This window comes from Camelus bactrianus, chromosome 4 (assembly GCF_048773025.1).
Source record: "Camelus bactrianus isolate YW-2024 breed Bactrian camel chromosome 4, ASM4877302v1, whole genome shotgun sequence".
NCBI classification, from domain to species: domain Eukaryota; kingdom Metazoa; phylum Chordata; class Mammalia; order Artiodactyla; family Camelidae; genus Camelus; species Camelus bactrianus.
Window position 1 is genome coordinate 69,332,943 of NC_133542.1, and position 15,302 is coordinate 69,348,244.

Consider the following 15,302-nt stretch of genomic DNA (forward strand, 5'->3'; position numbering starts at 1 on the left):
CATTCCTGCTCATTCCTCCTTTCCTAAGTCCTCATTTTCTCAAGAAATGCCCTTGTGTGATCTGCTCCACCGTGCCCAGGCTTGCTGCTGGGCTCCGTGTTTTAGACTGAGTTCCAGACTCACACACTCATGTAATGGAATTGCGTGGAGTGGCTGGATGAGGGGCAGTGAGGACTAGAGCAGATAAGTACATGTCTGAGGGGACAGCCATCACTTGGCTTTAGCCTGTGGCTACCTTCCGAGAATACAGGCAGGCCTGGTGTGGCTGATCTTCCAATTTTTATAAGAAGCCAGAAACCTAGATTTCTATGAGCAGATCATTATTGTGTTGTCTCAACAAACATTATCTGTGGGCCAGGTGATTATCTATAGGTTTGACAATTTCAAACCTTTTCCCATACTCACCCACCTACTTACTCATCAGCGTGCCTCTTCAAACTGCCCCAGGTCAGGGCTTTGTTTTTCCTGTCAAGCAGTGTGTGACTCCTGCAGAAATGCTGATTGCTGTTCTTGACGTACTTCTTTTTCTTCCACATCTTCCGTCACCACCTCCCTCTTCCGATTCATCATCAAACCCTGTTGGTTTTCATCCGCAAATAGACCTTGAATCTCTTCCTCATCCCTCGGGTAACAATGGTTTAACCTTCCAAAAAATTATTAAAATTAAGAAATTTCAGGGCTCATAACTTGAGATGTTTTGATCAGACCTAGATTTCTTGCTCCCTTGACTCTCCCTTAATGTTGAAACATAGCTCACACACTTAACCTGCCATGTTAGTGACATCATTTAAACTAGAAGAATCTCATAGGGTATACAGACTTACAGCTGCCTACTGACACTGTCTTTCCTGAGTATAGGATATCAGGAAGATCATTAAGAAGATCATTAAGATTATTTGCAAGACAATATTAAGAAAATTATTTGGGGAAAGCATTTTCCAGTTACTGGAGAATCTAAAGTGAAGTCTGTGAAATGCTAATTTTCAGGCTGGAATTCTTTAAAATCTTAATAACAAAATCTGAATATAAGTGACTTTGAAATAAATTGTCAATAAATATTCTATCTTCTAGCATTTTGCCAGCCCCTCCCAGCAAAACAGTTTGTTCTCCCCTGTACTTTCCCTGGTGAGCAAATCATACCTCAGTCCAGACAGTTGCTTAAGCAGAAAAATCTAGAAATTCTTGATGTATTTTATTCCTTACCTTCCTTCTCTCTTTTCCATCCACTCCTCCCATGCTATTTATTATCAAGTCCTATTGCTTTTACCTCTCAAATAGATCTTGAATCTTTGTATTTCCATTACTCTCACCCTGTGCCAAGTTACCATCATTTCTCAATTTGACCATTGCAGTTGTCTCCTTAATTATCTCTACATTTCCTTTCATGCTGTCCTCCAGCTATTCTCAGCAGTCAGAACCATCTTTTTAAAATGTAAAACTTAAAACCTTTAATAGCTTCCTCTTGCACTTAGAATAAAATCCAAAAATCCATATGGGGTCCATGAAGCCTGTGTAATCTGGCTCCTGTCCAACCTTCCAGACTCATCTCACGTGTTCCCTGATTTTTACTGTGCTCCAGCTTCCTCCAGCCCTTTGGACTTTCCAAGCTTTTTTCCTGTTTCAAGACTATTTCCTCTGCTCATTCCTCTCACCCTCTACTCTTTGTCTCACTAAGTTGTACACATTCTCCAGGTCTCAGGTTAAATGCCACTCCTTCAAAGAAACCTTCCTGACTCCATAATCTATGTTAGATATCCTTCTTAGATACTTTCATTATTCCCTATACTTTCCTTCATGATACTTGATATGGTCACCATAATTTATAATTATTTATTTCTGTGATACTTGTCTAATGTCTTCTGTCCCCTAACTTTCTACCCTCTCTCTTAACCCTCCAGTCCCCTGTAATCGCCCTCATAGACCTTATCCATTTTGTTCCAACTGGGTCCTCATTGAGTATCTAGAGCACATTAGATCCTCAATTTATTGAATGAATTAAAGAATGAAATTAATTGTGCTTCACATTCTAGTATTTTTCTTAGTGATTCTACATCTTAACATGAGTTAGATCATGCTTTGGAGGGTGCCAGGAGCATAATTTACACTGTCATTGTGATAAATTAGACCCTAAGAATTTTTAAAAGTAGAAATCTAAGTTTTTGGATCATCCTAATTAATATATTCCTCTTTGGTTAATTTTGATTATAACTACAATTCTCTTTTTGGTTCTTTCATAGACGAAAAAGGCGTAACTTCAGTAAACAGGCCACAGAAATCTTAAATGAATATTTTTACTCACACCTCAGCAACCCCTACCCCAGTGAAGAAGCCAAAGAGGAGCTGGCCAAGAAATGCAGCATCACAGTGTCACAGGTGAGAGAAGGCTCCATGGCTCTGTCTAGTTTCTCCATTGATAATAAGAACCCTATTTCCTTCTCAGGTCATTCTTACTCAATTTCATGGCCAACTGTGTCATCATCAAAGAAGATACAAAGAAAATATAGACATTTCCACATTTTATGCAAGCTTTTAAAGTTTAGGTAATTTCTTTTAATCCTAAGTGGCAAGGAATCAAGATAATCATCCACCGCCCTGGTGTAAATCTTCTGTAGGAAGAACATGAACATGCGATGGGGAAAGACATGGTTTCCACTGAAAGACTCCTCAGTGAATGGCAGGTGGTCCTGCTTTCCCAATTTAGATGACTGGCCTGAGCTTCTACCAGAGAGAAACCAATTTATTTGTTGCCAAAAGGAGATTTAGTATAGCTCATGGTGAGAACTTTGAGGAATTCACCAAGTCCTTTCTTGATAACCATACTATGATATTTGGGTCCCACAGATTTCTTTGTTTTCTTTTTACCCATTAAACAGAAGAATTAAATTCATGCCTATCACCACTGTTAATTTTTTTTTTCTGTTTTAAATGTCTGTTTGTAATAAATTGTGGCTTAAGTTAGCTGTCATCTTCTAACAAAAATACATTTAGTTTTAGGCAGATAGACTGGTATTTTAGATTGAGGGTTGGAGAAAAATAAACAGCTGTACCTCCTTAAAAAAATAAGTATATCCTATTGGCATTAGCTCTGAAATACAATTTTATTTAAATATTCATATTTGTTTTTAGGTTGTCATTTGAGTAACATTCCTTTATAGCATGCAAGTGCTTACCAACTAGTTCTTGCAGTGGCCTTTAAGGAAAAGCTGACCCTTGGTAGAAATTTCAGTGTTCCCTGGGGTCTCATGTCACAAATTTCAAAGTAACCTCTAATTTATCTTTTGTTTGGTTGGTTTTTCGGGGGTGGGAGGATAATTAGAGAGTTTTATTTATTTATTTAACTGAAGGTACTGGGGATTGAACCCAGGACCTCATGCATACTAAGCAAGTGCTCTACCATTGAGCTACACCCTCCCTCCCTCCTAAAGTGGTCTCTAAATAAATACTCCTGTACTTCTGAAGTTCAAGATACTGAAGATCCCCTTCACATCCGCATGAAAGTTTCATGTCAGTATTTTAAGTCATTGTTATTTAAGAGAATATGATCTGAGTTTAAGATGATTTCCAGCTCCTATTTTGGCATTACTTTCCATGGAACCTCGCGAGTAATCTTAAATTTATAATTAAGATTTCATTTAAGAGTTATTGTCGTTTTCTTATGATATAGTGGCACATCTTGATTCCTTTTGCTCAGTTTGAAATGGAATATAATTGATTTGGGCTGCCTGCTGTGAAGACATATACTATATAAAACGTTACTATCTGGGTTATGCAGTACTCACTGCCACTTGAAATACTAAGGAACAATATAATATGCTGGGTCAGGCAGGGAAGATGAAATTAAGTGTATTCACTTTGAGTGGGTGTTTTCTAGTCGGAGCCTTCCCCTGAACATTACTAGTGAGAGGACTGGGTTTGTGCCGAACACCAGCTGATGATGCCATTCTGGTTTTCCCACACTCATAACAGCTCTCTGACAGAATTCACATGTTTGCAGGTTCAGCTTAAATTAAGGTGTTTTGTGCTTCTCCTTTTCTTGCTTTTCTTTTTCACTTCTGTAACATACTCACCATTGGAGAGTAACACAGATTACATACGTTTTCGAAAATCAGTATAATCCTAGTTTTTCCATCAATTGCACTAGCATCTTGTGTGTGATGTAGGACTTAATACATGCTTGTGTAATGAAAGAGAGAAGTTTCCTTCGACTGTTTTGAACTAGAGAGATTTTGTCTCTGCTTATAAAAAAGGCTAGGATCTCATTTACCAATAAAAACATAGTTAATTACTATATTAATTTTACTTGTTTTCTATAGAAAAATAGCTTTGTTAGGTTTTGAAAATTTTTTAGTAATTGCTTGAAGTAGAAATAATATAAACATAGATATATTACTCTGTCTAAAAAGCAGATTTTCTGACCTCATTTCACCCAAGTCAGCCTTTCAAATGGAGAATTTCAGCAATCAGTATAAGCATCATTGTAAATTGTGACAGTTTCCTCCCCTTTTTACCTTTTTCCTGCTTAAAAAAGTTACTTTCCCTTCAACAATTCCCTTCCCCACATTTCTGATGTGAACACAATGCTATCATTTTAACTATTAAAGACATCAGTTGCTACTATTTTAAATTAGTATTCTTTCATTTAAGTTGTGTAGAAGTGAGAGAAGAGAATGTTCCAGACCTGACAGAATAACTACTTTCTAAAGAGAAAAAATAGTGTTTAAAATATACATCATACTAGGTACAATTAAATTTAGACTCCAGAAGTTGTTTACATACAAAGCTAACTTTAGGATATGGAAACCCACTGAAAACAGGCAACTATAGCAATACTATTTTTGCTAGATTTAAAGTATATGAAATTGATTTATTCTTTATTTCTTGAAATACTTAAAAACTGCTCCAAATACTTTATAATTAGGATTAGGTAAGGTATTTTCAGAAGAAAATGTAAGGAGATATCTGTAGTACTTTGAGAATAGGAAAGAATTTCTTTAAAAGGACATAAAATGTGTAAACAACAAAGGAAAAGGTTGATAAATTCAGTGGTAGGATGTTTATCAAAGTACTTAATAAAGACTGTGAAACATCAACATGATACAACCATTTTAGTAAAGATTGGATCAGGCAAGAATTATCAATAGATATTAAATCTAGGAGGAAATTTTTGTGAAGAGCACGGTCTTAAGATGTCTCTCCATAGGCCATTTATTAGTTACAGGGGAGGTTTTTTTGTTTTTTTTGTGGTTTTTTTAAGGCAATTATAGAGTGGAGAAATGGAATAAAACCTTGACTGGGTGATTAGAGTCAACATCATCAAAGAGGGACAAATGGACGTTGTGTGTAGTATTTCATTCCAGAATGTAACCTGAATCTAATCACTAGAAAACATCAGACAAACCCAAAATGAGGAATGTTCTATTAGGGGGAAAAAGTGGGAAGGGAGTAGTGTTCTTTAAAAATGTCCAAGAAAGGCCATGGAAATGTTCTAGATTAAAGGAGGCTAAAGAGACATGACATGTAAATGCAATGCTTGACTCTCGAGTGGATCCTGTACTAGAAGGGAAAACACCATAGAGGAGTTATTGGCTTAAATTTACTAAAGTAGACTGTAATTTGTAATTGTACTATGTGTACTGCATAACTGTGCTATATACGAGAATATCTCTAGTCTTAGGAAATACACACTGGTTTACTTAGGTAGGGGTAAAGAGCCATGATGTATATGATTTAACCTCAAATGGTTCAGGGGAAGAAAGTGTTTATATATATTATATATATGTTTATGTGTGCATATGTATGTATATAAATACACATATGTACAAACATATATACACACAGAGAGCGAGAGTATGCATGCTTGAGTGCATAAAAATGATAAAACAAATGGGGCAAAATGTTGATAAGAGGCGAATCTGGGTAAAGGGCATACATAGATTTTCTTTATACTTTTTTTATTCCTGCAACTTTTTTTTACAAGTTTGAAATTATTTCAAATAAAAATCTTTTTTAAAATGTGAAGACAACCCACAAACTGTAAGAAGATATTTGTAAGTATATAGCAAGAGAATTAAAATTCAAAATATATAGGGAACTCCTATAAATTAATAAGGAAAAGAGTGGAAAAATAGGCAAAAAACATAAACACAGATTTCATAGCAGAAGAAATTTAAATGGTCAGTTATATGAAAAGATCCTTTTACTTATTCATTATCAGGAAAATGTAATTTACAAACTGTACTAAAATAACATTTACATTTACTGTATAGGCAAAAAATCCTAAGGCTGACCATACCAAGTCTGCACATTATTACTAAGAATATACGGCAGCAGGAACCCTTAAATATTGTTGGTAGAAATGTAAATTGGTACAGCCACGTTGTAAAACTTGTCATTGTCTCATAAATTTGAACATACATATACTCTTTGATCCATAATTTCACCTCTAGATGAAATTGCCCTAGAAAACCTCTTGTCTGTGTATATCAGGAGATGTGTGTAAGAGCATTCATAGTAACATTGTTTGAAATGGCAAAAAAAAAATTGAAAAAAGCTTGTTGTCCATTGGCTGGGGAAATGGATAAATCCACTGTGGTATAATAACACAATGGATTACTGTATAACAGCGAAAAAAGAAGTATCTACAGCTAAGACACATCAATTTGAGTGAACCCTAGAAACATAACACTAGGTAAAAATTGGGAATTGTAGAATATGTATAATATCAATTTTATGAAGTTCAAAACCAAGCAAACAGCATATTGTTTAGGGGAGATATATATATATATATATATATATATATATATATATATATGTGAAGAAAAGAAAAGGAATTATGAAAAATTCAGTTAATTAGAATGTAATTAGGAAGGGGTTTCAAGGAGTTTCAGTAGTATTGCTGGTAGTATATTTATTAAGTTGACTGGTAGATTTACAGAGGTTAATTTAATTTCTATGCATTATAAACCTACATAAGCCTAGAAAGTCTGACATGAATGATTAAGTCTAAATAACAGAATTTTTAAACAACATTTTCATTCATTAACAAAAATTTATTGTAATACCTATTATGTGTCAGAGGCTGTGCTGGGGTAGAAGAGACATCTGTGAACTTAACAGGCAAAACCCCTTCCCTACCTGCCAGAATTGTGTACATATGTTCAGCAAGAGATATGTATAAGAATATTCTTAGCAACAGTATTCATAATAGCCAAACTAGAAACAGTGAAAAGATCTATCAGTAGGAAACAAGGTAAATAAAAGTGGTATATTTGGAGTATTATATAGCAATAAGAATGAATGAACTAGAGTATGTGTAACTATATAATGCTAAGTGAAAGAATTCTGGCACTTAGTGCATGATTTTATTCATTACGAAGTTCAAAAATAGGCAAAATTAATCGTAGTGTTAGAAATTAGGATAATGGTTACCCTTGAGAGAATAGTGATTGGAAAGGGGAATGTTTCTCAGTCTATATGGTTTATGGTTTCAAGAGTGTGTACACTTTATGGAAATTATTTATCAAGCAAGGTACTTATGATGTGTGCCCCTTTTATATATGTGTGTATGTATATATATATATATTTTTTTTTCCCACTTGGCTAAAAAGTCTACTTACACAACAACAAATCTGCCCTTATGGAGCTTAGATTTTCCTGGGAGGATACAAACAGATAAAATAGGTTAATGAAATGATAATATAGGAAGTGATAGGTGTTTTAGAGAGAAGTAAAGGAGGGAAGGAGGACAGGGAGGTAAAGGTTGTCATTTTTAACTTAGGGTGGTAAAGAAGGCCCCTCCTGAGAATATATCTTTTGGTAAAAATCAGAGATGAATGACCAAGCCATGTGGCTAGTTGGTGAAGAACATTCCAGGCAGAGGGAACAGTGAAGTCCAAATGGTACAGGGACCTTATAGCCCATGGTAATAACTTGGCCTTTTACTCTGAGTGACATGGGAAACTGAGGACTGACATGATCTGACTTAAGTTTAACAGGATCACCATGGCAACTGTACTGACAATAGACCATGGAAGACAAGAGGAAGCAGAAACACCAGTTATGATACCACTGCAATAATCCAGGCAGAAGATGCTGGTGGACTGGACCAGGATGTTAGTAGTAGTGGCCATGAGAGGTGGCTGCATTCCAGATAATTGTGAAGGTACAGCTGAGAGTTTACTGTTAGATTAGATGTAGGATGACTCTTAACATTTTTGTCCAGAGCAGTGAAAGTATAGAGTTGTCATTAAGTGTATTGGGGAAGGATTTGGGAGGAACAGGTGTTAGGGAGGAAGCTCAGGAGTTTGGTTTTGGACATATTAAGTTAGTATATACTATGGTTTTTTTAGGTTCACTATACAATATATAAGTAGGAACAGGTAAGTGGAAATTTTATAATTTATTTTAGTCATATTAATTTGTGCTAATATATCATAAATATAAATATCCTTAACATAGAATTATAGACTGAACTCAGAATTTGAAATCTCCAATTTCTTAAGGTTTAGTGTGATTTAGTAAGTTGGAGTTCCCCTTTTACATAATACCCTGAAAATTCACCAAAAAAAGCATTATTCCAAATGTCATAAGCACTGAGAATCATACTTAAATTGTCACATATTCTTAATCAGTGGGGCAGATATTAATATGCTTTTACTTTTTGGAATAGAGCTAACTTGCATTGATTATTCAAGTTAACAAGTCACAAAAAACTCCATTGTTCTCTTGAATTTAAATAACTCTGGCCCTACTTTCTCTGCTAGATGTTTTTAGAATGAAAAATGGTAACTTATTCTTCATAGCTACTGTAATTGAAGTGTACCGTAAAGAAAAGATTGATTTTCTTTTTTAGCAAATGAGAACCTGAAATGACAATTGGCAGCATTAAGATTCATTCATTCATTCATTCATACATTCATCCAACTAACATAGCTTAGAGCTTTTAAAGTAGTGCATAAGACCCACTTTTATAACAGTCTAGTGTGGAAAAAATTATCTAACCCTTACAGATGAGGAGACTGATATTCAGGGAAGTTAAGTAATTTGACAAGAGTCATGGTCTTCGTGAGTGGGAGAGAGCTGGGGGTTCTTACATAGAGGTTCTTGATTAAAAGGAAGAAAATGGATTTTTACTTTTTTCCTGCAAGAGGCAGTGTGATTCCTCAATCCCTGGGGCTGTGGCTCAGAGTCCTGGTTTGTGAGGCACAGGCTGGGGTTCTGTCACTAGGGCTGCATCATTTCCCCCTAAGCTGCTTTAGAGACTCCAGCCTAGTTAGTAGTCTGAGGTCTCCTTACTCATTAAACTACTTATTCCAAAGCAGTGAATATTCAGTAAGCTAATTGAAATTTGTAAGTAAGATTTCCTTATTAAAAAAATCTATTAAAATAAGGAGAAGCCTGTTAAAATAATAATTAGAGCAGAAAAAAAGATGACTATCAAATTACAGTATCTTTCTTAGCTATCCATAAAAGCCTTTTCAGTTACTCTGGCAGTAGACAGAAGGCAGAAGTGGATTTCTACTGTAAGTATGCAATTGGTGAATTGGAGACAAGTTGAAGGAAAATGGCAGCTATTTTGCTAAAGTGGTTCTCTCACACTGTCTTAAAAGAAGGCTGCAGACCCTCTGTTCTATAAAGTCTCTGTGTGTCCTAGTGGAGATGGGACTCCATTAAACAGTGTGCAAAGAACAAAGGAGCAGGTTGTAAAAAGATGAGAGCTTTGAGGATGTTGTAACACCGAGTACGGATGGGACACATCTGCAAGATTTAAAGGAAACAGAGCAAGCCTGAGTTTTTGTTGTTGTCGTTCTCTATAAACCATCAGCACCATGATTAGCATGGTGCCCAAAGCTTGCTCCAGGGATGTCAGGTATTATATTTATTTTAGGGAATCTTTTTTGAGGGAATCTCTAATACTCCTTTGATGTGACACCCAACTAAGCATAGAAAGACCATTTCTGGCTTAGATGTAGTGTTTTTTGAGTTTTCCTATACCAAGAAGCTATAATCAGAATGGTCCCTCCGGTTTTTGTCCACTTCACCTCCTTGCCTCTTCCCCTTTGAGTATTCCTGTCAGCCTCTCCTAGTGCCTGACCCTCAGCATTGCATCTCACCTTTCCATTGCTTCGCTTCTGTGGTCAGACCAATAGGCCAATATATCAGTCAGGGTCCCAGCAGAAAACAGATGGCACACTCAGATTAGAATAATTTGGAGAGTTTAATAAAGTAACTGTTTACAGAAGTGTGGGCAGAGTGTAGGGAAAGCACAAAGAATAATGCTACTACTGCTTGATTCTGTTACTACCCTTTGGCTGAAGAGATAAAGGAAGGTTACCAGAACCCAGTCAAGATGTAGAAACTGTGTGGAGAAGGCCAGTAACTGAGACCTTAAGTAAAGGCAATATTACAGTGAGGGAGTCAGGGGAACGGCTACTCCGACCTCACTTTCCTCCCTTCTCATCTCCCATGTCCTTTGGCCAGAAGCCTGAGCTTATATAAGTCAGCCTCTTGGGGCCTAGAGCAAGGTGAGAGTAAATAGGGAGGGGTGGACAGTGGGAATCCAGTGTAGCCTGAAGGGCAAAGACACCAGATCAGAACTGGCTCCGAGTTCAAGCCTCCTGGCTTCTCACTAACATCGGCTTTGTGGTATTCCCCCCTGGGAGATCTGGCATTTTCCAGAGATGCTCTTGGGCTTCCTTTGTCCTTGTCTTTTGGCTTCTCTTCTTCTTTCTTCTGTCAGCTATATGGAGAGCATATTACTTTTCTAAAACAGGTATAGATTTTTGAGAGTAGAAGCTACATACAATATAAGTAAGTTAGTTTGATCCAGCCAAATGTACTTACCAGGATTTTGGGCTCTTTTTCCTAGTTCATGCAACAAGAACTGAGTGCCTACCATGGCCAGGCACTGCATGTAGTACTGTGGCAAACAAAGGTGAATGCAATAATGTTCTTCTCCCTGAGGAGTGTGAAATTTCTTGGAGGAGCCAGACAGATGTGTGGCTACAGGGTACAGATGTTACCCTGGGGGACTGCACTGGTACATACGGCCGCCATTTTGGAATACAGTACAAGGAGGGGTTTACTTTTCTGCTGAGAGGATTAGAAAAGTACCCCCAAATTATTAGCTCTGTGACCTTGTGAGGTTATTTAACCTCACTGTGCCTCATTTCCTTGTATGTATAATTTGAATAAAAATAACCAGTACTTCATAAGATTATGGGCATTTCAGTGAGAAGATATGTAAAGCACCTAGCAGAGTGCCTATCAAAGAGTAAGGAAAAATATGATGATAGTTATTATTATGCTGTTTCTTCTGCCTGGAATGGTCTAACCCTGTACCCCCTACACACATGTATAGACATTTTACTAGTTACTGCTCTTTCAAAGCTCACTTCAAATATCAGTTCTTAAAGAAAGCTTTCCTTGAACTTCCAGTTCATATTCTCCATTATATAGTCTCATAGCTTCTTGTACTTTTCCTTGGTAACACTTACCACAGTCATAACTGAATAATGAATTGTTTAATGCTGTTTCCCTGACAGGTGGTGAGTTCCATTTTGATTGAGACTGTGGTCTTATTCAGCGCTATATTCTTAATGCCTAGCAGAATATCCAGCACATCAACACTCAATTAGTATTTGTTGAAGAAATGATTTAGAAAGTCAAGCTGGAGCCCGATTGGGGAAGGTCTGCAATTAGATGTGAGATGTTTGAGGTTGTCAGACATCAGTTATGAAGTTGAGCAGTTTAGTTTTGCATTAGTTAATTAATTTATTCAATAATATTCATTCAGTGAGTTATTTCTGGTCACTGTGCTGCATATAACAGTGAATACAATAGAGATTCTGTCCTTGTGGAGTTTACATTCTAATGAGGAGAGGATAATTAATTAAGATATATATACACACACAGATAAAAATAATACATAATTATATATATCATATATCTTTTATTTTAATTGTAAACAATAACATCTAATTATATATATTATGCCATATAGTAATAAGTGCTATGAAATAGAATAAAGATAATACAGATTTCTAGGTTGGGGTGGTGTGATCAGATTTATGAAAGATAAATCTAGCACCAGTGTGTAAGGTCTATTAGAAGGGGAAAATACTAGAATGAGAGTGACTACATGGGAGATTAGTGGCGTAAGTTAGGAAAGAGGTGGTGAGGATTCAAATTAAGCCACTGAAAGTGGAAAACAGATAGATTTTAAAAGTATTTTGGAGGTAGAACTGATGTTTTACACATTGGGTTAACAATTAGATATGGATATGAGAAAGGAAGAAGTAAAGAGTGACAGAGGATAGAGGAGGTTTTTAGCCTAGATAATTGAAGATGGTGATATTACTAGCTGATGTAGGAAACACATGAGGAAATGCTGATTTGATAGAGGGGAGATTAAAGATTTATGATAGTTATCCCAGATTTGCATTGCCATCATTTCCCAGTTGGGAAATGTTCAGTTTGGAAATATAACATGAATTACACCCTAGTAGCAGGGTGCATTTGGAAGTGCATAGACACTCACAGAGACTATAAGTCTGCTTCAGAATACCTTAGTCCTTGAATTGGATTGCTAGTACTTATAGGTGCCTGGACAAAGCAAATAGTGTGTGTGTGTGTGTGTGTTTGTGTGTGTATGGGGAGAGAGATAGCATCATTCTAGGCTTCAAGTTGTTTCTATAAACAAAGCAAATACATATAAACAAAGAAAAACATTGAGGACACAATTGGGAAAAAAAAAGATGAACAAGAAGACATAACAACATATCCTGAAACCAGCAGATAAAACAGACAATAGAAACAGATCCATAGAACTATAGAAAAGAAAAGGATCTGGTATGGACTGTAAAATAACTATGCTTTATATATCCAAGGAAATAAAAAGCAAAATGGAGAATTTTTTCAGAGAGCCAGAAACCATAAAAAAGGTCATATGAAAGTTGTAGAACCAAAAATTCAGTAACCAAAGTTAAGAATTCAGTGTTTGGATTTAAAATCAGGTTAAACAACTGAAGGGAGAATTAGTGAACTGGAAGATGGGTTGTAAGAAAATAACCATCTGAAGAATGGAGAGATAGTAGGATAGAAAATCAGGAGACAGAGTAGGGGACTTTGAGAATACAGTAAGAAGTCTAAAATAAATGTTATTGTAGTCCCAGAAGCAAACCTAATAGTAGGTCAGAAGCAATATTTGAAATGTAAAGGCTGATAACTTTCCAAAACCGATGAAAGATTCTAAGCGTTATATTTACAAAAAACTATAGTCCCAAAAGAGGATGAATAAATAGGGAATCCACACTGAACACAGTCAAAAGCAACTAAAGGGAAAAATAATATTGGCTTCAAAGGAGTAGTAATTAGGCTGACCACTGAATTCTTAATGAAAACAATAAAACCATAATACAATAGAATGATCTCTTTAAAGAAATGAAGTAAATTCATTGTCAACCTAGAATTCTGTATTGTCAAAAATGATCTTTGATAGTGGAGGTGAAATGAAGACATTTTCAAGAAAAAAAAAAATTGAGAGAATTTGTCTCATTTTCTCTCTAAAGGGAATAGAAAAAAATGCTCTTCAGGCAGAGTAAAAAGATTCCAGATAGAAGGTGGGTGATGCAGGAAGGAGTGGAAAAGCACAGAAAAGGGTAAATATGTCTGTGAGTGACTATTGATTGTGAAGAAGAAGAAGAAGGAGAAGGAGAAGGAGAAGAAGAAGAATTAATAATAATAATGTCCTATTTTGTTATAATATGTATAGAATTACAATACACAACAATTACGCCTTTTAAATTAATGAGAGGAGGGTAAATATTCTAATGCTCTTGCATTTTCTGCAAAAGATAGTAGAAGTACCAATTAATGCTAGACTTTGACAGTCAAGAATGTATAATCTCTAGAGTAATCCCTTAAAGAAAACTGAAAGAGTGTATAACTTCCAAACTAATAAAGGAGGAAATATGGAATGATTTTTGAAAATAGCAATCTAAAAAGGAGAGGAAAAAAAGAACTCAGTAAGTGGGACAAATAGGAAGCACTTAGTAAGATGATAGGTTTAAACCCAAACATATCAATAACTACATTAAATGTAAATGAACTGAATACTCTAATAGGCAAATATTGTCAAATAAGATACAAAAATGAAACCCAATTTCTTGTGTTCTCTAATAGACATATCTAAAACATAAGGACACAGAAAGAATGAACATAACAGTATGGGAAAAAATACAACATGCAAATAATAACCAAAAGAAAGTTGGTGTTTCTCTATTAATATCAGATAAAGCATACTTCAAGGCCAAACATTTTGCTACAATAAAGAGAGACACTAAATATTAATGACACAGCAGTTCTATATTTGTATGTACTTAATAGCAGGAGCTCAAAAAACATAAAGCTTACAAAAAAAACTTACAAAATTTAAAAGAAAAATAGATAAATCTAAAATCACTATAGGAGATTTTCACACCTTTCTATAACAGAAGAAAACACATACATATATGCATACATGTGCACGCACACACACACATAACAGAAAGTCAATAAGGACATACAGCAGTGCTTCTCAAACTTTGGCATGCATAAGAATGATCTGGAGTGCTTGTTGGAATACAGATTCCTGAAATCTATTCTCAAAGGTTCTACACTGGGACCTGACAATTTGAAGCTCCCAGATAATGCTGACGCTAATGGTTCTGCAACCACACTGAGCAGCACAGACATAAAGGATTTAAACACCATGATTAGCAAATGACCTAATAGACATATATAGATACTGTACCCAGCAACTGAGTACATGTTCTTTTTAAGCACTTGCAGAACATTTTGAAAGTTTAACTATATTCTGGGCCATAAAGTACCTCTCAGTAAATTTTAAATAATTTAATACATAGAGTTTGTTTTCTGAGTACAGTGGAATTAAACTAAAAACCAGTAACAAAAAGGTAAGTAGAAATCCCCATATGTTTGAAAATAATGCAGTTATTTGTTAATAACTCATGGGTTAATGAAGCCACTTTGGAAATTAGAAAATATTGTAACTGAATGATAATGAAAATACACATATCAAAATTCATGGGGTACAGCTAGAGCCACGCTTAAAAGGAGATTTATAGCTTTAAACATTTATATGTTTGTGTGTGTGTGTGTGTGTGTGTGTGTGTGTGCGCGCATTATATATACATATAGTAAGAGAGAAGGCTGGAAATCAGTGAGTTCAGGGTCCATCTCGAGGTATTAAAGGACAGTAAATTAAACCCCCCAAAATGGAAGGAAGGAAATAATAAAAAGTA

The 15,302-nt window shown here is 35.6% G+C and overlaps 1 protein-coding gene and 1 non-coding gene across 3 annotated transcripts in view; one reads left to right on the top strand and one right to left on the bottom strand.

The window, feature by feature from the left end:
- Positions 1-15,302, top strand: part of PBX3 (PBX homeobox 3) — a 197,532-nt gene that overhangs the window by 164,486 nt on the left and 17,744 nt on the right. For both annotated transcript variants that reach the window (XM_074362233.1, XM_074362234.1), the window contains exon 5: positions 2,238-2,373. In XM_074362233.1, the coding sequence (XP_074218334.1) occupies positions 2,238-2,373 (136 nt within the window). The remainder of the gene's footprint in view (positions 1-2,237; positions 2,374-15,302) is intronic.
- On the bottom strand, positions 3,340-3,411 carry TRNAT-AGU (transfer RNA threonine (anticodon AGU)). Its single transcript has one exon. It is a non-coding gene; the product is annotated as a tRNA-Thr (tRNA).